Here is a 26,263-nt window from a genome sequence, read left to right on the forward strand (position 1 = left end):
GGGGTTCAGGAGGGGAGGGGAGCACGTGGTCTCATGGACAAAAGTCAGGTCCACATCAGTCATTTAAAATAAATTCTTTAATAGTCTCCATTTAATTGGTTTATTTGTTGTTAATAAATTGGCAACACACGGAGGGGCCGAGGGTATGCTCCCAGGCAGGCTCCTGCGCGGGGTGGGCTCAGGCAGGAGATGCTGCCCTGGAGCGGGGGGCCCAGGCACAGCCTCCCTGTGCTCCAAGGGATGGAAAGAGAAGGCCCCTCCCACTTCTGGGGGAACCCATGAACACAGCGGCCAATGAGCAAACAGAACCAGAGGAGCTAAAGGAAAACAAGGGAGGGAGGAAGGGAGGGACAGAAGGGCAGGCTTGGGGGAAGGTAGCGTTCTCTGGTGTCCCCCACCCCTGCCCAAGGGCTCAGAAGCCTTTGCCTGGGTCCAAAGGCCAGGGCAAGCTTGGCTCACAGATTGGGGGAGGGTGCCCTTATCTCCCTCCCCACCCCAGGACTGACAGCCAAGAGACCGGGCAGGAGCTCAGACAGAGCTATTTTTAAAAGTCCCTTACCTCTGGGTGGGCCGGGACCCCAGGGTTCTGAAGGAAGGGTGGGCACAGTGTCCCTGTCCTCGTCATGGAGATCTTGAGGGAACTGAGGCTCCCCAATGACCCGGGGCCCTCAGACCCAGGGGCCAAGGGCTTCTAGACGCTCCCTCCCACCAAGCCTGTACCTGAAGACCTGGGGCAGGCGGAGAGCAGCAGGGAGGCGCGGGGTGGGGGACAGGACGGGACAGGGCAGGGCAGGGCGTGAGGCACACGTACCCACGCTCACCCGCGCTGGCCCAGGCCCAGCAGCCTCCCAAGGCCTGGCCCAAGATCACTCCTCGGTGAAGTCCCTGTCTATGTCCATGTAGGGCTCCTCGATGTAGCTGACAAGGGCAGAGGGTGACTGGCGGTCCGGGTTCAACAGGATGGACACTGTCTCTTTCCAGTATGAGAAGCTGATGCAGGAGCTCTGGGCAAAGAGAGAGGGGCTGGGCGGGCGCCTGGGGGACCCGGGTCGAGCCCAGCACCCCGTGGGGAGGGCCTTGGTAAGGGGACAAAGAGCTGCCTGCCACAGGGTCCAGGCGGGGACCAGGGACCCCAGACGCCCCTCCGAGGGGCCCTGGGTCTGCGTGCCCGCAGCCCGCCCGCCACCCCTCAGGGGTGGGGCACTCACGTTCTCCAGGCAGGTGCTGTCCTTGTCCTTGTGTAGGTAATGCTGCTGCCAGAAGCGCAGCAGGTTGTGGAAGTTGTTAAGCAGGAAGCCAGGGTACTTCTTGCTGTGCTCCATCCGCTGCAGCAGCCGCAGGTACAGGGGCAGCCGCTCTTTCCGTCGGGCCAGCATCAGGATCACCAGGCTGGTGTTCAGGCAGCTGACATTCTCCTGCAAGCACCAGGCCATCCAGGTCACGCACGTGCCGGCAGCCCCAGGGGCCCCGGTGGAGCGGGGGTGCCACTGGGCAGGGAGGACGGTGTCCCTGGCGGAGTCCAGGGGCCATGCACTGCACTGCCCCTGCAGAAAGCTGACAAGAGGACTGGGGAGAGGAACGATGCTGGCATCCTGGCCCAAGTGCCTTCCTGGTCCCTCACCCCACGCCCCCATCCCCACCCTGGGATGTTTCCGGTGGGAACGGTGTCATCAGTCTAGTTAGAGTCCACTCTTCCTCCAGAATCAGCTCAGGCATCGCTTCTTCCCAGGAGCTTCGATCCCTGGGGCGGCGGGGTGCACGCATCAGATGCAGGTGTCTCACTCCGCTTCACTCAGCACTAGACAGGCAGCTTCCTGAAGTGTCTCAGACTGTTTCGTTCACTGTGCATCCCCAGCCCAGGGTCTCGCCTCAGTAAACGTTAGATGAAGGAATGAAAGAACAACCTCTGAGTATTACCCCCATTTTAGAAAAGAGGGGTGTGAAGCTCGGAAAAGGGTCAGCTGCACAGTTATCTGTTGAAGGAGGTGGGAGTCAACATCAGGTCCAACCCCAAAGTCTGCACAGGAGGCTGGGCTCGGAGAGCACTGAGCTGGGATTCAGAGCTCAGCGCCCATCCTGACTCTGCCCCAAATCATCTGTGACCTTGGAGCCTTGCTCCCTCCCCAGGCCCCTTCTGTAAAATGGGGCACTGATCCTTATTGGAGAAAAGTCCTCAGAATAGCTGGGAGGGTTTCCCAGGAACCAAGGGATGGGTCTCAGGAGATGTATTGGGTTGGCCCAAAAGTTTGTTCAGTTTTAAGTAAAAAGACACATTTTTCATTTTCACCAAGAACTTTATTGAATGTATTCATTAACCAAACGAACTTTTTGGCCAACCCAACACTTCTAGGCTGAAGGTGGCTCTGGGATGAGGGTAACTGCTTCCAATCTCCCTTTCCCTGTGGCAGGTCTGCAGAGCCTCTCACCTGGGTCAGCGTCTGCACGTGGATGATATTGATGAGGCGGAAGAGGAAGGACATCTGTGTGGGCACCTGGGATATGTAGGCAAGCAGGCGGCACTCGGACAGGACCTCTGCGACTAGGGACAGAGAGGCAGAGGTGTGAGCAGCAGGTGTGGAAGCTGGTCTGCGGTCAGGCCCAGGGGCCTGACATCCAGGCTTCTAGTCAAGCCCCCCTCGGGCTCTGACTCTGAAGCTGGGAGCCCCCACTGTCAAAACAACTACAGAAAGTGCTGGCTGCAGCAGGAACAAACCTCCAGCTGCTCTGCAACCCCGGCTAAAGCCTGCGTTCTCACTAGAGCCCCTGCCAGGAGTTTGCTTCCACCTTTGCCTTCGGTCACGTTTGGGGACCGCCTCTCCCAGAGGCCCTCCCCAGTCTTCACCACGTGGGGGCCTCTCATCCCAGCCAAGTCCAGGCCAGGAGAGGAAGGGTGTGTGTTGTTTTTTGTATTTTGCTGGAAACAGTTTTTTTTTTTCCCACCTGCCATTAAAATGTCACACATGCTCATCAGAGGAAGCATGGATGATAAAAGCAAAGCCAAGAAAATCACCCTGAGAGCCACCGCCTTGACCCCAACCACGTGGGTGTTTGGTGCAGCTACTTCCAGACATTTCTGTCTCCTTGCTAGAGGCTGGGCATTTGACACCAATCGCAGCCACACTGGACCGATTCACCTTGGCATTACGGCTTTTTCTTACCTTTCATGTCCACCTGGTTTTCGAATCGGTCCAGTGACAGAGTGACGCAGCGCACCAGCATGTTGGAGTCCACCAGCGAGCTGTTGATCTGCTTCAGGAACACCTGGAACTGGAGCGGAGGCTGGGCTGACGGGGGTGGTGGGTTCTCGGCTGGAGACGGCCAAGGCCTAGGGCGTGCAGTCACTGCAGGGGGTATCCCCGTACCCTGGCCCAGCTGTTTCCAACAGGAAGACTGAAGCTCGGACAAACCTGTGCCCTGCCCTCACCACCTAATAAGCAGTCCCAGCAAAAGAGCTCGACTCGGATCTTCTGACACTATGTCCAGTGTTTTCTGCACTGAAGGGTCTACTGTCATTTTTACTTCAACTTGTCTGAGCTGGGTTTCTGCCACACACATCCTGTGAGCCTAACACACCGGGCCCAGTCCTGCCCTTCTGGGGCTCATCATGGCACCCAGCACACTGCATCAGACCCATTTCCAAGCCCACCTGCCCACAAGCGGCTGAGACTTTCATCCCTGTGTACCCAGGGTCTAGCACAGTGCCCGGCACACAGCAAGGGCTAATGAATGTTTGTTGACAACTACCCGCTGACTCCCCAGGACTCTCCAATTTAAAACCAGCATCTGAAGACTGGGCTCCAACATAACTTCTGGATGATGTGGCACACCCCACGGAACCATGGGTTAGACTTACCTTTGCATCCGTGTTGATGTATTTATTAAATCTCTTGAATGCATCAACATTAAACTTCATCAGCTCCCCCAGGAGGTCAAAGTAACTCTGGAGCACATCCCGCGACTTGCACTCACTGTCCACAATGCAGTAGAGGATGTGCTGGGGGTGGGAGAGGACAGGGTGAAGGCAGGAAGGCGGCTGATCCCAGGGACCAACAGGCACATATGGCTGCTGCCCCCAGGCTGTGCTCATCTAAGCTGCCCACCGCCAGCCTCCCCCAGCCCTGGCACATAGCTCAGACCACGTGGCATTAGCTTTGAGCAAGCATCCAGGTTGATGGAACCTGCTCCCCTGTCTAGATTCTCATCTGAGGACGCTGGTGGCTCCCAGGGCAGGGCCGGGCCTGACACACCTCACCAGGAAGTCGGGTGTGGGGGGAGGTTGGGCTGTGTAGCCATCACCTCTCTCGCTTGCCCAGGTCCGAGCTAAAGTGTCTGCAAGACGGCCAGGCTCTCCAGCTCACAGGGAGGTGGCCGTCTCCAGAGGTAACACTGGCCACTGCCCGAGCACTGAAGCCATTCAAGTGAAGCACAGGGTTTAAGAACACGAGACACGTTTTGACCCCATGGTTTGTCTTTATGTTAATAAAAGAAGAAGTTCACACTAAAGTCAGTGAACTTTTATCAAGAACATAAAGCAATTTATTAACTCCTTGAGAAGGTTTTCTATGACAGTTAAACTGTTTCCTTTTTCATTTTTATTTTCTTGAAGTTGTATATACCAATTTGGATCAGTTCTTTTCCTTATGGATTTTTATAACAATGCATGGGTCAGTTTCTTATTTGTATCCTTTTTTTTACCCAATTGTAGCTTTGGACATTTTGCCCTACCTCCCTTCGTAAATTTTGCTTTTTCTGGAGGCCATTTTTCAAGAAAGGGAAATGAACTTTTAGTCAGCAGCAAAATATCCTCAGGGTCAAAAGGCCTTGCTGAGCAACTTTACAGACTCCTGTAATCCTCCATGGCCACCCCCAGATCCCTCAGTCACCCGTTAGGCACCCATGGGGAACCCAGAGTTGACAGCTATGGGGAAGTACCAGGGCGATCTGCACTGGCATTTTATGATAAAGAGATCTGGTCTGCTCTGCCAGCTGTCTAGGTCTCAGGACAGGAAAGCAACACATGGGGCTGGGGAGAGGGACACCCGACACCCTGGCTCCTCCGGGCCATTACCTCCAGAAGGCCTCGCTTCAGCAGGAACATCTGGTCTGCATAGGAGGTGGTCCCTCGGAGGAAACTCTCCACAGCCCGGGCTTGCCAAAACCTGCGACCCAAATGTTGACCCCTGGCCCAGGTGGCTAAGGCTGCCCTCTTCTGGCCCATGTTCTATTCACCAAGGGGCTGGGAGATGTCTGCTGCCTTTTCATTTATCCAACAGACATTTACTGAACGTCTATCTACTAGGCATCGGGGACACATCAAGGGTCCCCATCCTCAGGGATCTGATGGCTCAGGGGGGAACAGTCCTCCATGTGGTTCGTCTGGAAGGAGCTGTGTCTTGGAGAAGGCAGCATCTAGGATCAAAGGGCTGGCCCCGTGAATCACGTGTGAAAACACACTCTAGCCTCTGCCCCTTCAGAGGAACAGGAGGACATGGAAGCGAGGGGCCGGGAATGCATGAGGGAACCCGACAGACGTGTGGACAGACCACCGAGCTCACTTCTGACGGGCTGTCCTAGAGAAGAGGTGGCTGATGTTGACTGAGTGGCCCTAGAGGGTAGAGCTGGGATCCATAAGGGGACGTCAGGACAAAGCAGGCTGAGCTGACAGGGGACCCTAGGGGATGGAGCCTACTGACAGCTCACACCCACCCTGATGGAATGCCTCCCTCACCTGCTCCTGCTGTCTGCAACCTTTAAGACTCAACTTAGATGAGTCTAAGGAACTGAGGTGCCCTCCCTGTCCGCACCCACCCCACCAGGCTTTCCTTTGCTCCCACGGCTCCCGGGGCAGGTCCTGGCTCCGAGCCTTTCCACACTGCAACCCTCACACAGGTTTCTTTTCATGCTTGTTTCTCACAACCCAGGCAACTCCATGTGGGCAGGGGCTGTAGCTCCCATTTCTCCCCCACCTGTCCAGCACCAGCACAGAACAGGTGCTTGGTGAATGCTTGGTCAATTCTTGAAACACACTGGTGGCACGCAGCAGAAGCTAGTGAGTACGTGCTGAGTCAACACAAGGGAGACGGCAAACTCCCTCTCCCTGACAGTAACCAGATGTCCGGGGTAGAAGCTGGTGACTAAAGAAGGTCATTCTAACAGCTAAAGAAACACTTGGCTCCTGGGCCCTCAGGAGTGGCAGGTGCGTGTCCCAGATCTACCTGAAAGATGACTCAGCTGGCTCCTTCTTCATGACCTGCAGCAGACGAGTTAATAAGCCCCTCTTCCCATCACACACCAAACTCCTGAAATAAAATACACAGGGACATATTGGGGGCAGATCTGAGAGGCTGACAGGGGCCAAATTCCACTTGGCCGAAGGACTGTGCCTTGGGGCCCTGGGGTTGGGTGTCTCTGCTGGGGTAGGTGGGTAAAAAAGCATGGTGACATTTCCAAACCTACAGGATGTCCTCCTGCTCTACCTGGGTCCAGAGCACCCTAAGGACTCCTGCAGTCTCACAACTGAATAGCCAAGTGCATTCTCACTACATCTCAGGGCAGCTTTTCCTGCCCAAACTCACTGACAAGTGATCAGAGGCCAAAAACACAACCAGAGTCACACAGGGCTCAGAACTGCTGGAGAGAGGGCTGCTTACAACAAAAGTGGGTTTGAAATACCATGACAGAGTCTAGCAGATGGGGCAAAGTCCGTGCCAACAGGGTGAGGCAGGGAGTACCCTGGGCCCCAGGTTCAGCTCCAGCTGGCCTTGGACAAGTACCTGAGGCTCTGGGCCTCCGCTTCCTGGTCTAGGAAGCAAAGACAGTAAGTGAGGAAATGACTCAGGTTGCATTATCGGGGAGAGAGGGCCAAGCAGGCAGGGACTCTAGGTCCTTAAACTCCCCCTTCAAATAGAGCAGCTCTACTATTCACCCACTACAGGTGTTAGGGTGGGACTATATTCACTTTCATTTGAACAAAGATTTCTGCTACTTTAAAAGTAAAAACAAACAAACAAACAAAAAAGGCTGGAGAATTACAACTCCTGTTGCTGGATACAGTCCTCCCTCCCTCCCCTGACCCCTGTGAGCCTGTGACTTCCCTGCTCCGCTCTAGAAAGTGAGGCAAGTATAACCCAGCTAATGGGACTTGGCAGAGGGCAGGAAAGGAGCATGTCAATGAAGCTGGGTGACAAGGGAGACAGCAGAGTATATATGACCTGTGGGAGGTGACCCGAGCCCCTGCTCCCCAGTCTGTAAAGTGGAGGTGACGACGGCACTTCCCTCCAAGGGCTGCTGCGGGGCTCCAATGAGATAATGCAGGTGACGGGAGGACAGTGCCTGGCACACAGGAGCCCTCAAGACACTGTAGCTACACGTGAGTGAGAAAGGACAAGTACACACACCTGTGTGCACCCATCTGGGAGCCCTGGGACACGCAGGAAACCAGGGTGGGCTGTGGGCCACAGATGCACCCCAGCCGTGCTCACCTGTCAGTGTTGAGGACGGCTTCCACCTCGGGGATGTTGGCCTTGAGAGAGATGGCGCTGAGTTCATTCAGCTCTTGGTTGTTGAGCAGTAGATACTTGTTCCTGAAATAAATGTGTTGGAGGTGGTAAAGGACAGGAACTGTGGCTGCCGCATCAACACTGGGCTAGTGCCCTGCCCATTTGCTGTGGAGGGAATCCGAGAAGCCCCGGGGTACCCGCCCCCAACGCCACTTACCCCGAGCCAGCATTCTGTGGCAGGGCACGCAGCCCACTGCTCTCAGGCTGTGGGAGTCTCCCTGGCCCCAACGCCCACCCTCTGCCTGCCACGTCCACTAATGAGGCCCCTTTCCTTAGCATCTCTAGGCCTTTCTTTTGCCACTGAACATTTCTATTTAATTTCTCAAAGGCACTTCCAACTCAGTGATGTCCAAATCAAACTCATCATTTTACTCAAGACTGGCCCTGTTCCAACATTCCCACCAGGAGGCCTGAGTTGGCTGTGACACTCCCTCCCTCCTTTCCCTTTCACATCCAGGCCTCTCGCCACCCAAGTCATGTGGACAGAACCAGCTTCCTAAATGGTCTCCCCACAGGAGTCACTCCCACATACAGCACCCAGAATAATCTTCAGATAACTGGAATCTGATCATGTCACTCCCATGAAAAATGCTCCCACATTTTCGCACTGCTTTAGAATATATAAAATCCAAGCCTGAGAACATGACCCATCAGATTTAAGAATCTGATGAAAGCTAGGGGCTCAATTCTTCAGGAAAAAAAGGACACGTTCAGAACACATTGGTGCCGTTTTTCAGGGCTGACATACTTGCTGGAGCTTGAGGCCTTCAGACAGAGAACCTCTCAGAGAGGATGATCAACATGATCCAGACAAAAGCTGCAAAGTGAAGGCCCCTGAGGTCACATGTGTCCCCAGGCACGTCCTGTCAGCTTATACAATATTTGAAACGAATATAAACCAGCACTTAAAAATCAGGACTTTTCACATAAATCTTAATTTCTGGCTTTCCTTGGGGGAAAAACTCAGAAGCTATGCAACACTGGGCCTTGTTTCCTGTACACCAACAGCTGCTAAGAGCTGAGCAGTGGCTGCCTGTGTGTTCCAGCTCACCAAGGTCTCACCAACGCCAAGGTCAGCTGCCATTTACCCCTCCCCTGCACTTTCCTTATAGCAGAGAATCATTCTCCAACACATCCTCCACCAAACGTTGGACAGTAAAAATAAGAGGGCAGAGTGTGTTTCAAGGAAAACAGGGGAGAGTACATCTCTTTGTAAAGGTGAAGAATATTCCATCTGCTCAACATGCCAATACTCAGCCCACTTTGGCCATCTGAGGTTCCTGCTGGCCCCTGCAAATAGCCAAGCTCCTGGCTCAGAGGGACAGACGGCTGAGAGCTGTATTGACCCCAAGGGTAATAAGGGGGCAGCAACTTCCGCACTCACTTCCAAGGTGGCTGTGGGGCAAGAGGAAACTCAGTGTAGGGCCTGACATAAAGGATGGGCTGCACAAATGGCAGCCCTGATCATGGAAGTGCAGCCCCATGCGGTTGCCCTGAGGTGAGAACGGCGCCCAGGTCCTCCTGAGCCGAGGTGAGCGGTTAGACAAAGGGAGAAGAAAAGACAACGAAACAACTCTCCTCCAGGGATGGCTCGTACTTACTCATGGTGGTCGCTGAAACTCTGGAGGAGCCTCAAAAACTGAATCTTCAAGGTGATGTCCTAAAATACATGTGCATCCTCGATGTTAAAACCACAGTCACAATGTTCCAAAAGAAAACAAAAGGCTCTGGTGACAGCCTGGATGTCACTCTGCTTCTCTGAGCCCCTGTCCTCGTGCACAGTGAGGACTTCTCTTTAGTCAGAAAACCCTTTGTCCACATCTGGCCAACAGGAGATTCAGCTAATGTAGACCCTTCCTGTTAAAAACACCCCAACATAACTGGATAAAAAATAACTGAAATTGGGCTTCTCCGGTGGCACAGTGGTTGGGAATCCACCTGACAATGCAGGGGACATGGGTTCGAGCCCTGGTCCGGGATGATCTCACAAGCTGTGAGACAATTGGGCCCACGCACCATAGCTACTAAGCCTGTGGTCTAGAGCCTGTGAGCCGCAACTGCTGAAGCCCGTGCACCTAGAGCCTGTGCTCCACAACGGGGGAGGTCACCGCAGTGAGAGGCCCGCGCACTGCAGGCCTCTGCTCACCGCAACTAGAGAAAGGCCCGTGGTCAGCAATGAAGACCGAATGCAGCCAAAAATAAAATAAATTAATTTTTTTAAAAAAGTCTTTAAAAAAATAACTGAAATTATTTTAAATGTGAGGCTAAGTTCATAGGAAATTCCACTAGAATCAGAAATGAAAGGACCGAGTTCAGAGCAGCGAGCAGAAGAGCTGATGGTGGCAACTCCGGGTGGGTGGAGAAGTGGAAATGAGACTTATTCGGGCCAGGGCTTGGGTTTCAATGCTCTGCAGGGACCAGACAGAACCTTGGGCCCATGGAAAGCCTGCAGAATGTAAACATTTGGTGAAAAAAGGGTTAGAAAAACCCCACCTACCAGCCCAGGGAGCTGGTAAATAAGCCTGTCTCTGCCAGGGTGCTGCTGGTGGTGGAGGGGAGCCCCCAGGTCCCCAGGAGGACCCTGGGCTCATACTACCAGAGTGGGAGGGCAGACACTCAAAATGAAACCTTGCCCTGGGATGCTGTGCCCCCTGAAGTACCTGGCAGACAAAAGCCAAATGTTCTATAGGACTACTTCCAGGGCCCAGGCTACACAGGTACTCACAGGGAAAACAAGCTCCCCCTCCCCCGAAGGTGATCTTCTACAAACAGTACAGAACACAAGGCAACACTCCACCCCGAGGCGAGTCTGAAGACTCAGACACAAGTAGCTCCCCATGAGCAATCCAAAAAATACCATAAAAAAGTATGTTATGAATGATTAAAGAGGTAAAATTAAAGACAGAAAATGCAACAGAAGAACAAAATATTAACATAATGAATAAAAGACCACGTAGCTTTTGACAAAGATCCAGACAAAATGTCTAGAAATGCAGAATATATTCACTTGAAATTAACTTAAATGGATGTGCTGAAAGGTAAATCTGACAAAGCCAAGGAGAAAAACAGTAAACTGGAAGATTCGGCACTGAGGAAAGTCCCCAGAATGCAGCTTAGAGACCAGGGAGGACCCGTGTCACTGGGCCTGGTGGCCGTGTGGCACTTTCCCCCTCATGCTGAGAGCCGATGATCTTTCTTTTGCAAGAAACAGAGGCTCAGAGATTCAGTGACTTGTTCAAGCTCTCCCAAAAAGCTGAGTGGCACAACAGGGCTCCTGACTCCCAGTTCAGTGCTCTCTAGGGCACCGTGAGAAAGACCGAGCAAAGGTGAGCCCTTGACCCTTAAAAAAGAGAAAACCTCCTAAAGCCCTTTTTGGAGGCAGACCACTGGCGTGGTCCTGGAAGGCAAACCTACTATCAGTGGGTGTAAATTACAATGGGATAGAGAACAGAATGAGGAAAAACTTGCTGTTCCGTAGCAGAGAGGGTAGCCCTGTCTGGAGGAAAGTGAGTGCCCTGCCCAGAGGTGAACAAGGGAAGGCTGGCTGGAGGGCCTCAAAAGGGATTTCTGGATAGGTGAAGGGTGGGGGTTAGATCCTTCCCCAAGGTGGCTTCCAATTATGGGGTTACACAGGCTATGACTTTCAGTTTCTGCTCTACTCTCAAAGAATGAAATTTCAAAGGGCCAACAGCAGTTCTTGAAACAACTACTTCTGGCAAGCAAAGCCCATCTGTCACCAGGGTCCCTGCTCACCGGGCTACAGTCACAGTTCTGGTTGTGACCGTGGAGGACAAGGGCAGATGCTGAATGCTTCCTCCAAATCAGTTTGTCAAACAAATTGTTCAGCCCAGGGATCAGCTTGAACTCCGCAATCATTCTGTGAACCTGGATGGGGCAGGAAGGCAAAAGCATTAAGACAAATGTGCTGTGAAGGCCTATCAAAGCCTGGGCAGGTAGGTACCATGAGGCTTCAGGACGAAGAAAGCATTGCTGAGGCTTAAAGAAAACAGCCACACTTACTCTACCCTCACCACCACTCCCACCACGCACAAACATACTTTTAAACTCTCTAGAAGGAGACATTAATAACTGGTAAAATTAGATGCTTCATGGGAGAACCCTGAGTGTTCAGGATCAGAGGGGAGAAAGGCTTCACTTATACTCATTTACACCTTTTAATACAGAACTATGTGAATTACTGACCTATTAAAATAATTTTTTACATAACATAAAACAAAACTATTACTACTTTTCAGGGCTGTTGTAAGGATAAAGTCAGAAAACATGTCTAGTCCAGAGCACAGCCCCAGTACTTACTAATTCCCATTTTACAGAGGAAAGGAAAGTTTAGCAGGACCGATGTGGCCAAGGCAGGGGTGGAAATGTCACCCTAACTCAGGTGTTCTGATCTGAAAGCCTGTCCCTTCCCCGTCCACCACAGGCTGGTGTTTATCTTGGGAGACCAGAACTTGACAGTGCTGTGACTCTGGGCAACATTCTTCTTTAAGCCTGAGTCCCTTGATGGAAAATGAGGGCTGATGAAGCTATTGAAAGGGCTGAATGAGGTAATGTGAGGGAAGCTCAGGGCCTGACTTACAGGAAGCGCTGGAAAAAATGACTGTTGTATTGATTATTTTCATTAGCACCAGAGGGATGGAACTTATGACATTTGGTGAGCATTTCCAGTCTAGTGATTTCAACTTAGCCGAGACTGGTCAGAGAACCTGGCCCAAGTGCACAATAATAAGGTCACTCCAAGGAGGAGCCTTCTGGGGGACCTGGCCGGGGAAACTGTTCCCCCTGCTGTCCTGGTCTAGGCGGGGTCTGTGAATCCATGTTCCCACAGTGCCTAGCACACAGTAGGAACTCAGTTAATGCTGACTGTGCAAATGAGGACACACCAGCATAACACTGGTTCTCAGGAAGGCAGGGTTCTGAGGCCAGCTGATGGTCCCTCCCAAGGAAGTGGAGGCTGTTATCACAGTTTAACTAAAGACCACAATGATTCATAGAAACTTGGTAACAGGAAGGCTCAGAGAGCAGGGAACTGCCATGGTGAGGGGACAGAAAGAAGAGTCAGGGCAGCAGAGTTTAAATCCTGGCTCTCACGATGCCTGAGATGACTGAGAGCAGGGCCCTTTTTGTATCTTTGTTTTCACAAGCATCAAGTGGGGTAGAGGTCACCACCTGCTGTATAACTTACCAAATAACCTCAAATTCAAATATGAATGACGATGAAAGTGCCTCAAAAAAGAAAAAGCACTCAACACAGGTAAGATATTGTGACTAATATCTTTTATAAGAAATATATTCCATATTAAAGGAAGGAGTCCCAGTGCTGTGGACATCAGGGCAGGATCTCATCCAGCGTCCTGGTTTTAAATGCCAACCACAGGGTGACGACGCCCAAAGTTATACCTCCAGGCCTCTCCTCTCCCCTAACTCCAGGTGCAGGTAAGCCAAGTGCCAATTCTAACAGACACCTAAACCTAACTTGTTCAAACTGAACTCCTCCCCTTCCTCCCTTCAGACGTCTGCCCCTCCAGTCCTTACCCACCAGTCTTAACCATGTCAATAAATGGCAAACCATTCCTCCCACCTGCTTGGAAAGAGGTAAGGAAGTTACCTTTAACTCCTCTCCCCTTATGTCCACATCTAACCTATCAGCAAATCTTACCTGTTCTACCTTCAAAATAGATCCAGAATGCAAGCACCTCTCACCACTCCTGCCACAAACATGCTGGTCCTAGCTACTGTGAGCTCTTTCACACAGCAGCCAGAGGATGGCTTCCCATTTCACTCAGAGTATAAACACAAGAGCCCTTAAATGGCCTATGAAAGCCCAATGCGACCTGGCCCCCGCGTGACCCCTCAGCCCACCTCTCCTCGCTGCTGGTTCCTGTCCATCCCCCAGCTTCCCTACTGTTCCACCAACCCACCAGGCAGGCTCGCACCCACTTCCCATCTGGGCCTGCTCCCTCTACCTGGCAGGCTGTCTTGAGGGTTAGCAGTCCTGGCTTCCTCGCTTTCTTCAGGACGCTGCCGGGCCAGATGTCATCTTTCAGCCAGTCTTTTCCCTGCTGCCCTCTCTAAAATTGCTCCTCACTTGTAAACTTGTGATAACTGCACCCACCTCACAGAGAGCTGTGTGAGAGTACAGTCCCTAACTCAAAAAGGTGCTCAAGGACTGCTGAGCTCCCAGCTCCCGCTTCCCTTAGCCCACCCCTCCCCCCAGGCCTCGTTTCACCCCTAGGAGAATGCGCAGGGAGCACGAGTGGGCCACTTATGCATCTTGAGGAGTGCTGCATACTTCTAGAGCCCTCCCCCTCCTCCCTGCTCCTCCCTCCTGGAACTGCTTCAAGGTTCAAGGAACCTCAGCATGGCTGGACCCCCCGCAGTTGCCTAGTTTTCATAACTTGACACAGTTCCGACCCGCCACCCCAAGTCCCCATCAGCCTGGCAACTCCTCCAGTGCACCTACAGGGCAGACACCCACCCTTTACTCTGCACATTAACAAGGTCAGATAACATGGCTAAGCCGCCCACTCCTGCCCGGGGCACCAATGCTCTGTCTAGAAATGATGCCCACAGCAAGGTACAGTGGAAAGACTATGAGCCCCGGAATCAGACTGGTTTCCTGATGTGTAAAACAGGGACAAGGGAGCCAACCCCTCGCTTTGCTGGCCAGAGACAGAGGCATTGTGAGGGGCAGCCTAACAGGTGCCTGGGAAGTGTCTGCCCGCGGCTCCTCCTGCTCTGAGACGTGGCGGAAGGGCCCACCTGGTTTCGCTGGCGCCCCATCAGCAACACGCAGAGGACATAGAGCACTTCCAGTTTGTACATGATCTCATGCATGATCTTCATTGACTGAGGCAGCTGGGTCCTAGGTGAAGTGTGAGGCAGGCCATTTTCCTCCGAAGCCCCTGGAGGAGGGAGCACAATGGAGGCTGAGACAGCCACCAGGAAAGGGGGTTCAATCACTGCTCATGAGGAAACACGTTTCTGCCCCTCAAACCTGCTCTGAACAGACCTGAGGTAACAGAGCCATCAGACTGGGCCCTGAGTCCGTGACAGAGACTTTGAAAGCCTCAAAACTCTCTCCAGGCCACCGGGTTCAGGGAAGCTTAGAAACTTAGGAACATGGACTCTGCAATTGTATCCCATCAGCTTTTAACACCCAGCAAAAATACTCTGACACAGCCAACCCAGTAATCTGATCCATGCCCTGCCCCCAAATCCCTTCTCCTGCCACCACCGGACCCTCCGCGCCCACCCCGAGAAAGTGCCCAGACACATGCCCAGCAGCAAACTGTGTCAAATTCTCTTCAGGTCACAAAGGACTCTTAAGTACCTGGTCCCTCTGCTTAGATGCCACAAGGGGGCACTGCTGAAGGACTAAAATGGATGCTTTTTGAAGATTTTTTTCCCTCCTGTTTTTCAAACAGTCATGGAAAGTTTCCTAAGGCAGACGAGGCATCACAATCGATACTAGTGATACAGATACTATCTGTACAGATGATACAGATAATATACAGATATTATCTACTAGCAGGTTTTCATTTTACCCTATTTCATTATTAGTGACAACAGCAAAAGCTACGTAATATTCATGGACACAATATGTGTCAGGCATTGGGTTTCGGGCTTTAGGTAAACCATCTCATTTCCTCTACTACCCAGTTAACAAAAAAGTCTCAGTGGGTCACGCAGGCTGCAGTGGAGGGTACTCTCGGGAATGGGGCAGAGCAAAGGGATGAAGACTGAGGGCGGGCTGTGGAATGACAACTTGCTGGCTGTGTGACCCTGAGCAAGTCACCTCCTTGTCAGGCTTTCAAGTGCTCTGTAAACGGGAAGAAAAGCAGTGCTGCAGCGATCGGCTGGAGCTCCTGTGAGGAGTGAAGGAGGACACAAGAGAGCCCAGCACCTGATTCTTGGGAAGCCTCACTCTTAGGTCCCTATTATTTTAAAAGGTCAGAGTCAGGAGACCTTAGGATTTACTTCCCCTTAGTTTTCCTCATCTTTAAGGTGAAAGGATGAATCAGTAACTACTAAGGTCCTTTTAAGTTCCTATTGGAACTGTTGCCCTAGAGGCCTTTTGAAAAGGCCAGAAAGTCTATGTGGTACAGAGCAGTGGTCATTGAGATATATTCGGGTGAGGCACATGCAGTTATGATTTCTGTACGGGGATATCATGACCTAAAAACCTAACTTACTCCACCCTACAGACTTAGAACTATTTTTTCCAGCCATGTTACATCACTAATATAAAAGCTGAAAGATGACCAGCTGCTGAACGAAGCATGACAGAGAGGCAGTGCAGCACAGTGGTTAAGGACTCGGAGCCAGACTGCTGGGTGGCTTTGGGGAAGTCTGTTGATGTGTCTATGCTTCAGTATCCATCCTCATCTGTAAAACAGAAATAATGGCAACAGTACCTATCTCTTACCAACGTTGCAAAGATTAAATGATTTAATATGTTGAAAGTGCTTAAAAAATGCAGGGCACACGTACCCAACATACAAGTATGTGTTAAACAGAAGTAGAAAACGAACTCTGAGTTTTTGCTAATGCTTGCTTGCTATATGTTTTCTTCCTTTTAATCTGCAAGCTCTTAATGGCAATGAAAGTGACAGCCAGCAAAGACTAAGAAAAGTTTACTGGAAAAAATCTAATTGAGAAAATTCTATCTATTCACATATCTTTTCTTGCATGTTGGGAGGAAAACCATAATTACTCAATTTATGTGTTGGGACTCCTTGGCCCCGCTCCCAGAACACTTTAAGAGTCAACTGATTTGTAAAGAGAATCTGAAGAGCTATCACGCAGAATCGCGCCTCTGCTGCACACCTGCCATGTAGCCTCCAGCGCCTCAGCGTCCTCATCACCTAGCTTGGGGGTCTGGGGGGGACTGCGGGAGAGGACGTCTGTGGAAGGAGCAGGGGCGGCGGATGGCACATGAGCCCTCCTCAGTAATGAACGTCTGTGGAGAAAGAGAGATGCAGGCAGCCTGGACTCTGCCGAGTCACTGCCAACTTTTGGTGCCTGGTTTGCAAAGGCCTGACAAGAAACTCTCTGGGATAAATATTTTCACGAATCACAGTCCTGAAAGCAATGGCCAGAGCTTAGTAACAACGTGATTCCCAAGGATGAGGATAGAAAAACTAGTTTAAGAGGCCTGTGCTTCCCTCCAAATCTCTTCAGCTCCACAATACTGATTAAAGTGGTACCACCCTCCATATATCTGTACTGTACCCTGGGGCACACTCACTTTAAAAAAAAAACAAAACAGCTCTGAGCTATGATTCACATGCCATACAATTCACCCCTTTCAATCGTACAATTTATTGGCCTTTAATATATTCACAGAATTGTGCAGCCATCTCCACAATCAATATTAGAGCATTTGTATCACCCCTAAAAGAAATCCTGTTCACATTAGCAGTCAATCCCCATTTCCCGCCAAGCACCTACAGCTCCAGGCATCCACTAGACTACTTTCTGTCTCTACGGAACTGCCTATTCAGGACATTTTATATAAATAGAATCATATAACTTGTGTTTTTTTGTTTCTAGCACAACGGTTTCAAGGTTCATTCAGGTTGCAGTACGTAACAGTATTTCATTTTTTTAAGTTACTGTATAATATTCTATTACATACAATATACCACATTGTTATCCATTCATCAGTTGATGGACATTTGAGTTGTTTCCATATTTTGGCTATAGTAAATCTTCTCTTATGAACATTCGTGTCTAAGTTTTTGCGTAAACATATGTTTTCATTTCTCTTGGGTATATACCTACAAGTGGAATTTCTAGGTCATACGGAAACTATGTTTAACCTTTTGAGTACCTGACAGACTGTTTTCCACAGTGGCTGCACCATTTTGCATGCCCACCAACAGGGAATGAGGGTTCTGATTTCTCCATCTCCTTGCCGACACCTGTTATCTGTCTCTTTTTTAAAATTAATTTATCTTTCGCTGCATTGGGTCTTTGTTGCTGCACGTGGGTTTTCTCTAGTTGCGGCGAGCAGGGCTACTCTTGGTTGCGGTGCGCGGACTTCTCGTTGCAGTGGCCTCTCGTTGCGGGGCACGGGCTCTAGGCACGTGGGCTACAGTAGTTGCGGTGCGTGGGCTCAGTAGTTGTGGCTCGCGGGCTCTAGAGCGCAGGCTCAGTAGTTGTGGCGGACGGGCTTAGTTGTTCTGCGGCATGTGGGATCTTCCCAGGCCAGGGCTCGAATCCTTTTCCCCTACATTGGCAGGCGGATTCTTAACCACTGCGCCACCAGGGAAGCCCCATGTTATGTGTCTTTTTGATGATAATCATCCTAGTGGGTGTGGAGTGGTATCTGATTGTGGGTTGGATTTGCATTTCCCTGATGGCTAATGATGCTGAGCATGTTTTCATGTGCTTGCTGGCTTTCTTATATCTTCTTTGGAGAAAGTCTATTCAGATCTTTTGCCCATAATTTGAAATGGGTTGTCTTTTCATTGTGGAGCTGTAGGAGTTCTTTATACCTCCTAGATACAAGTACCTTATTAGATATATGGTTGGCAAAAATGTTCTCCACCCTCCAAAAATGTTCTCCCATTCCGGCTTTTCACTTTCTTGATGGTGTTTTTTGAAGCACGAAAGGTTTTAATTTTAATGAAGTCCAATTTACCTATTTTTCATTTGGCTGCCTGTGCTTTAGTGTCATCTAAGAAACCACCACCAAATCCAAAGTCATAAAGATTTATCCCTGTTTTCTTCTAAGCGTTTTATAGGATTAGCTCTTACATTTAGGTCTTTGATCCTTTTGAGTTCATTTTTATATATGTGAGGTAGGGGGGTCCACTTCATTCTTTTGCATGTGTACGGCTAATGGTCCCAGTACCATTTGTGGAAAAGACTATTGTTTCCCCAACTGAATGGTCTTGGCACTCTTGCTGAAAATCAACCGACCACATAAGTGAGCATTTATTTTTGAACTCTCAATTCTATTTCATTGTATATGTCTCTCTTTATGCCAGTAGCACACTGTCTTGATTACTACAGCTTTGTACTAAGTTGAAAAATTAGGAAATGTAAGTCCTCCATGTTTGTTCTTCTTCTTCAAGATTGTCCTGGCTATTTTGGGCCCCTTGCATTTCCAAATGAATTTTAGGACCAGCTAGTCCATTTCTGCAAAAAAGCCAGAGGGGATTGTGATAGGGACCATGTTGAATCTGTAGATAGATCTGCAGATCAAGGTGTGAAATATTGCTACTTTAACAATACTGACTCTTCTGATTCATGAACATAAGCTGTCTTTACATTCATTTAGGTTTTCTTTCTTTCAGTAACAGTGACGTTTTGCACTTTGAATTCAGAGTATAAGTTTTATATTTCTTTGCTAAATTTATCACTAAGTATTTTATTCTTTTTTGATGCTCCATTAAATGAAATTGTTTTAAGTTCATTTTTGGTCTGTTCATTGCTACTGTGTAGAAATACAAGTGATTTTTGTATACTGATCTTCCATCCTGAAACTGTGTTGAATGAACTTGTTTATTGGTTTAGCGGTGTTTCAGTGGATCCTTAGGTTTTTCTATATAAAAGATCACATCATCTGTGACTAGAGATAGTTTTACTTCTTCCTAATGTGGATGCCTTTTATTTCTTTTTCTTGCCTAACTACCTAGCCAGAACCTCCAGTACAATGTTGAATACAAGTGGTAAGAGCAGATATCTTTGTCTTGTTCTGATCTTAGTGAGGGAAAAGCTTTTCAGTCTTCAGCTGTCACGTATAATGTTGGTTGTGGGTTTTCTGTAGATGCTTTTTAACAGGTTGAGGAATTCCCTTCTATTCCGAGTTTAAATGTTTTTATCATGAAGATGGATTTTATCAAATGCTTTTTTTGCATCTATTGATAATCATATAGTTTTTGTCCTTTGTTCTATTGATATGCTATATTAAATTGATTTTCATATACTGAGCCAACCTTGCATAAATCCCACTTAATTATGTATATACACTTGATCAGGTATATAATCCGTTTTTGCTGCTGTACTTTGTTTGCTAGTATTTTGTTGAGCTGTTTTGCATCTATACTTGTAAGACACATTAGTCTGTAATTTCCTTGTGATGTCTTTTTTTCTTTTGGTCTCGTTTTGGTATCAGGGTAATATGGCTTCATAGAATGAGTTAAGCAAAGTTCTTTCCTCTTCTATTTTATGGAAGTCTGTGATGTACTGGTGTTACTTCTTTAAATGGTTGGTAGAATTAACCAGTGAAGCCTTTTGGGCCAGGGTTTGTCTTTGGGGTAGTTTTTCATCACTAATGTAATCTCTTGTTATAGGTCTGTTCAGTTTTTCTATTTCTTCTTGAGTCAGTTGCAGGAGTTTGTATCTTTCTTATAATTCTTCCATTTCATCCAGGTTATCTAATTTATTGGCATACAGTTGTTTACAGTATTCTCTCAGAGTCCTTTTTAAAAATATTTGTAAGGTTGGTTATAATATACCCTCTTTCATTCCTGATTTTAGTAATTTGAACTTGTCCCTTTTTTGCTTGGTCAGTGTAGCTAAAGGTTTGTCAATTTTGTTGACCTTTTCAAAGCACCAGCTTTTGGTTTTGTGGATTTTCTCTATTGTTTTTCTATTCTCTATTTCATTAATTTCCAGTCCAATCCTATTATTTCTTCTGTTTGCTTTGGGAATATAGTTTGCTCTTCTTTTTTCAATGATTTAAGGCGGTAAGTTAGGTTATTTTTTGAGCTCTTTTTAAACGTAGGCATTTACAGCTATAAATTTATAAGCATCCTTTAGCTGCATTCCATAAGTTTGGTATGTTGTGCTTTCATTTTCATTCATCTCAAAATATCTTCTAGTTTCCTTTGTGATTTTATCTTTGAACCATCAGTTATTTACAAGTGTACTGCTTAATTTCCATACATCTGTGAATTTCCCAAATTTCTTTCTGCTATTAATTTCTAATATCTCTCCCTTGCGATTGGAGTACTTACTTTGTACAATTTTAATCCTTTTAACTTTCCTGAGTTGTTCTTTTTTTTTTTAAGGTCTAGCATATGGTCCATCCTGGAGAACATTCCATGTGTACTTGAGAAGAATATGTTCTCTACAGTTGTTGGGTGCAGTGTTCTATATATATATCAGTTTAGTCTAGTTGGCTTACAGTGTGGCTCAAGTCTTCTATTTCCTTGCTGATCCTCTATATAGTTGTCCACTATTGAAAATGGGTTATTAAAGTCTCCAACTATTATGTTGAACTGCCTATTTCTCTCTTTGAATCTGTTGGGTTTGCTTCATTTACTTATTTTTGGCTCTGTTGTTAGATACACACGCTGTTATATCTTGATAGATTCACCCTTTTATATTATTATAAAATCTATTTTTTAAATCTCTGATAACATTTTTGTTTTAAAGTCACTCTTAGTACTCTTAGTAGCCACTACAGTTTTCTTATGGTTGTCCTTTGCATGATACATCTTCTTCTGTCATTTACTTTCAACCTATTTCTATCTTTGAATAGAAAATGTGTATCCTGTAGGCTGTAAATAATTGGATCTTTTTTAAAAAATCCAACATGACAATCTGTTTTTTGAATGAATTATTTAATCCATTCACATTTAATGTTATTACTGACAAAGTTGGATTTACTTCTGCCTTTTACTTTTTGTCTTCTATATAGCTCACTTTTTAAAATTCCTCTAGGTTTTTTTTTTTTTTTTTTTTTTTGCAGTACGCAGGCCTCTCCCTGTTGTGGCCTCTCCCGTTGTGGAGCACAGGCTCCGGATGCACAGGCTCAGCAGCCATGGCTCACGGGCCCAGCCGCTCTATGGCATGTGGGATCTTCCCGGACCGGGGCACAAACCTGCGTCCCCTGCATCGGCAGGTGGACTCTCAACCACTGCGCCACCAGGGAAGCCCCCTTTAGTTTTCCTTTAACACTTTCTTTTGCATTAAGTAAATATTTTCTAGTATAACACTGTAATTCCTTTAATGAGTTTCTCACTATATTTCTAAAGTTACTTTCTTAGCAGTTGCTACAAGGCTTGCCTGCCATATACATCTTAACTTGACAGACTTTTTCAGATATAAATTAACGTAATTCCAGGGCTCCCAGAGCTCCCTCTTCCCCCTTTTTGTGCTATTATTATGCATACTACATCTACATATGCTAAAAGCCAAACAATACAATATACTGGACAATACACTGTATACATTGTTACACAATACACTGTTATAATTATTACTTTATAAAATTTTATGTCCATTAAAGCAGCTGAGAAAAGAAAGGAGAGCAAGTAAATATTTACAGAGTCTGCTATAGTGACCCTCTTATTTACCATTTTGATTTTCTTCACTGATTCCTGTCAATTCGAGTTACCACCTTGTCCAATTTCCTTACTCCACTACAACTTTGGGTCCACCCACCTTCTTTGACCTGTTATTGTCAAATATATTACATTTCTATATGTTATAGGTTCAACAATGTAACTATAAACACATAGTTTTATACAACTGCTTTTGAAATTAGTTAAGGAGAAGAAAGATGCACATATATTGTCTTTTATTATTATACAATTACCTTCACCGATCCTCCGTTTTTTTGCTGTGTGAATTTGAATTACTGGCTGAGGTAACTTGCTTTCAGCCAGTATTTCTCCTAAGACAGGTCTGCTAGTAGTGAATTCCCTAAGTTATTGTTTATCTAGAAAGCTGTTTATTTCACCTTCATTTTTGAAAGAAGGTTTTATTGGATGCAATTCTTGGCTGAGTTTTTTCCCAGCACTTTGAATATGTCACCCCACTCCCTTCTGGCCTCTATCATTTCTGATGAGAAGTAAGCTGATAATCTTACTGGGATACTCTTGAACATGATGAGTCATTTTTCCCTTGCTACTTTCCAGATTTTCTCTGTCAGCATTTTCATTATGATGTGAATGGGTGTAAATCTTTTGAGTTTATTCTACTTGCAGTTCTTTGAACTTCTCAGATGTGTACATTAATCATATTTGGGAAGTTTTCAGCTATTAATTTCTATTTTTTTCTGTTCCTTTCTCCTCTCAGTGAACTTTTCATTCCAGTTATTGTATTTTTCATCTCTGGAACTTCCATTTGGCTTTTTATATCTCTTATCTCATTATTAATATTCTCTATTTGATGACACATTGTCATCACTGCTTCTTTGAGGATAGTTTCCTTTAGTTCTTTGACCATATTTATAATGGCTGCTTTGAAGTCTTTGTTAATTCTGGTATGTGGGCTCTCTCACAGGCAATTTCTGTTGCCTGCTTTCTCCTGCGTTTTGGTCATACTTTCCTGTTTCTTTGCATGTCTCGATTTTTGTTAAAAACTGGACATTTTAAGTAAATACTGTAGCAACTCTTGATACTCTTCCCTCTTTCTTCTTTCAGGGCTTGTGGTTGTTTTCTTGTTTATTTGTTTTAATGCCCTGGCTAGCCTATTTCAGTAAAGTCTATTTCTCTGAGGACTGATGAGGCCATTTGGCAGAGAGCGCAGCCTTGGGCATGTGTCCCTGGATGACAGTGTTTTAGCAGGGCTCTCTTTGTCTGGCTCTTTCCTTGATATCTCTGTTAAACTTTCTGCCTCATCTAGTATGAAACTCAGTTGTCAGGCTCCACTAACTGCTGGCTGAATGCTCTACTGTTTCTGACAATGCCTTGAGGCATAAATTGCTCCAAAGTCTGATTCAATTAAATTCAGGCAGGGGTAGTTTTTGAGACTGAGGTTTGTTTTGACCTCAGCTTTAAGTTCTTCTTAGCCACCTCTTTCCTTGGTTCTCTCTGGTGAACTAGCTGGCATACGGTTTGGCTTTTTGTTCTCAATTAAAAAGAGCTCCTTTTATTTTCTTACCACCAAAATCTACACTGTTTCTGAGAATGACCTTGAGCTCAAACTTCCCAACATTCTGTTCTTACCTATTACCTCTCCCCCTGGCAAAATCTCAGTGCTATTACTCTGAGCAGGATAGGTAGCCTCTATAGCCTCCTCAGCTTGCCTCTCCCTACATAGTAGAACCTCTGTCCTACAAGAGAGCTGGGGCAAGGGCAATAAGGGCCATAGAATTCTTGGCCTACTGGGCCTGGGTAGAGCTTCTGTCCTATGAGTACAGTATTGAGGTGGGTGGAGGGAAGGAGCCCCTGGCATTATGCTAAATCAAATAAGTCAGAGAAAGACAAATACTGTATGATATCATTTAATGTAGAATCTAAAAAAGCTCAGAGAAACAGCTAGTGGTGGTTACTAGTGGTGGGGTGGGGTGGGGAGAAATGGGGAGTTACTGGTCAAAGAACACAAACTTCCAGTTATAAGATTAACAAATTCTGAGTATCCAGTGTATAGGATGGTTATTATAGCCAATAATACTATATCATATAATTGAATGTTGCTAAGAGAACAGATCTTAAATATTCTCACCAGAAAAAAAGAAATGGTAATTACGTGATGGGATAGAGGTGTTAGCTACTGCTACAGTGGTAATCATTCTACAATATATAAATGTATAAAATCAACACATTGTACAATTCAAACTTACGCAATATTATGTGTTGATTATATCTCAAGAAAGTTGAGAAAAGGGATGGAGGGAGGGAGGGAGGGAGGGAGGGGAGGGGAGGGGAGGGAGAAAAAAAGGAGCCCCTGCCCTCTTGGCTATATTCATCAAGAATTTAGCCTCCTCCACTCGGAGCTGGAAGGGATGAGAAAAACTGGTAGCCTGCCTCTTCCAGTGAGATTCTGTATTCCTTGTTTGGAAGCTGAGGGAGCCCTGTCTTTTAGGCCACACCTGTCCAGAGTGGAACCTGCATCAAGCAGAAACTCTAGTGTCATAGGCTCTCAATGTTCTCACTAAATTTTAGTCGATTTTCTAGAAGAAATGCTTCCCCACTTGCTGTACACTCTGAGAACAACTTCCACAGACTTCACGTGGATGTTTGTTGTTGCTGCTGTTGTATACAGGGTTTGTTTAGTTTCACTGACCAAGCAGGTCCACGGAGCTCCACACACTGCCATCCCAGGAACGAAACTCCTCCCTTCACTTTTATCTGCATGATTCCAGTGGGAATTCCTGGCTTTGTACAATTTGACCCCAGAGTCAAATGCTTTGGGTTGAGCACCTCACCCAAAACAGGCCACCGTGGTTCACCAAGGAGCTGGAGCTGAGACTAGGAGTACACACATTTACTAGGCAGTCTACTTGTCAGAACGGAGGAAAGATAAGACTAAAGAAACATGTAGAAAGAAGTGGAAACAGAGAAAGAACCCTCTGGGTTCCTAGAAATGCTCCAGTAATGTTTCCAGTTGATTTCTTGGGTTCTGCAACAAAGCCCCTGTCCCTGAAATCAGGTCTGCTTTAAGGGAGCTCAAAGAGGTTCTGTCACTGGCTATCAAAAGTCTTAACCATCATGATCCAGGACTGCCCTGAGGGAAATTCTACTTTGAGCAAATTTCAACTTATTCTGCTTGGAAAAGAGTTCAAGAATGGCTCTAGGAACCCAAAGGAATGCTCCCCACCTCTCAGGAGACCCATCCCGAGTACCTTGATTGTGCTCGGATTCCTCATTAGCCACTCGCATCAGGGCATCTAGCACCAAAGCATTGTCTAGCCAGGTGTACCACTCCTCCAACTCCTGAAGGAAGCTGGCTGTGCCCGTTGACTCTGACACCTTTCGAGTTGCCAGCTTGCAAAGCCGCTCGACAAAGCCAGGGATGCTGAGAAGGGCCGCTGTCGAGGAAAGAACAAAAGAGGAAATGTCAAAACAGAGACCAGCTCTAAAGCACTCAACAAACAACCAGCTTCTCACCTTAATCTGACAGCAGTTAGTCAGAGCTTCCCTTTAAAATGAAATGCCAACCCAAGGTAAAACAGTAATAAAGTTATAAAAACAAATTCAATTTTAGCAGGTGCAGGGAAACAGACTCATATCTACTGGTGGGAATATAAACTAGAATAACCTTTACGCCGTAAATCTGTGTGTCTCTGAGGTAGGAGGTCCATTTCTGGGGAATTACCATAAAGAAATAACTAATTATATATACATAGATATCTGTATAGAGAGGTTCATTGGTGTGGTTTCTATAACAGCAAAAAGGTAGAGATAACTATATGTTCATTAATAGCATACTGATTAAATGATACATCCATGCAGTGGAATACAACACACAGACACTAAGAACAATGACACACACATCTTTATACAGCAACTCCAGAAAGATGTTTGAATTTACTTGTTAAGGAAGTAAATTATTATTATTATTTTAGTGATTTTTATAAAAATTTATTTATTTATTTATTTTTTGGCTGCGTTGGGTCTTCGTTGCTGTGTGTGGGCTCTCTCTAGTTGTGGTGAGCAAGGGCTACTCTTCCTTGCAGTGCGCGGGCTTCTCATTGCGGTGGCTTCTCTTGTTGTAGTTGTGGAGCATGAGCTCTAGGCGCGTGGGTTTCATTCAGTAGTTGTGGCACACGGGCTCAGCAGTTGTGGCTTGCAGGCTCTAGAGTGCAGGCTCAGTAGTTGTGGCGTATGGGCTTAGCTGCTCCGCGGCATGAGGGATCTTCCCAGACTAGGGATCGAATCTGTGCCCCCTGCACTGGCAGGCGGATTCTTAACCACTGTGCCACCAGGGAAGCCCCAAGGAAGTAAATTACTAAACAGTATTGGCTTAAGCCCATTTTCTTTAAAATTTTTAAAGTTTTC

The 26,263-nt window shown here is 47.2% G+C and overlaps 1 protein-coding gene across 1 annotated transcript in view; it reads right to left on the reverse strand.

The window, feature by feature from the left end:
- Nucleotides 1-62: 62 nt before the first annotated feature.
- TRPC4AP (transient receptor potential cation channel subfamily C member 4 associated protein) overlaps nucleotides 63-26,263 on the reverse strand; it is a 76,911-nt gene continuing 50,710 nt past the window's right edge. Inside the window, exons 8-19 of the mRNA XM_082670735.1 lie at nucleotides 25,108-25,293; nucleotides 14,340-14,482; nucleotides 11,313-11,444; nucleotides 9,161-9,219; nucleotides 7,482-7,583; nucleotides 6,216-6,299; nucleotides 5,069-5,159; nucleotides 3,854-3,994; nucleotides 3,159-3,267; nucleotides 2,427-2,539; nucleotides 1,209-1,415; nucleotides 63-1,004 (exon numbers count right to left, since the gene is read on the reverse strand). Coding sequence (XP_082526861.1) covers nucleotides 867-1,004; nucleotides 1,209-1,415; nucleotides 2,427-2,539; nucleotides 3,159-3,267; nucleotides 3,854-3,994; nucleotides 5,069-5,159; nucleotides 6,216-6,299; nucleotides 7,482-7,583; nucleotides 9,161-9,219; nucleotides 11,313-11,444; nucleotides 14,340-14,482; nucleotides 25,108-25,293 — 1,505 coding nt within the window. The 3' untranslated portion in view covers nucleotides 63-866. The remainder of the gene's footprint in view (nucleotides 1,005-1,208; nucleotides 1,416-2,426; nucleotides 2,540-3,158; nucleotides 3,268-3,853; nucleotides 3,995-5,068; nucleotides 5,160-6,215; nucleotides 6,300-7,481; nucleotides 7,584-9,160; nucleotides 9,220-11,312; nucleotides 11,445-14,339; nucleotides 14,483-25,107; nucleotides 25,294-26,263) is intronic.

Source organism: Grampus griseus, assembly GCF_964374135.1.
Source record: "Grampus griseus genome assembly, chromosome: 14".
In the NCBI taxonomy this organism is placed as follows: Eukaryota; Metazoa; Chordata; class Mammalia; order Artiodactyla; family Delphinidae; genus Grampus; species Grampus griseus.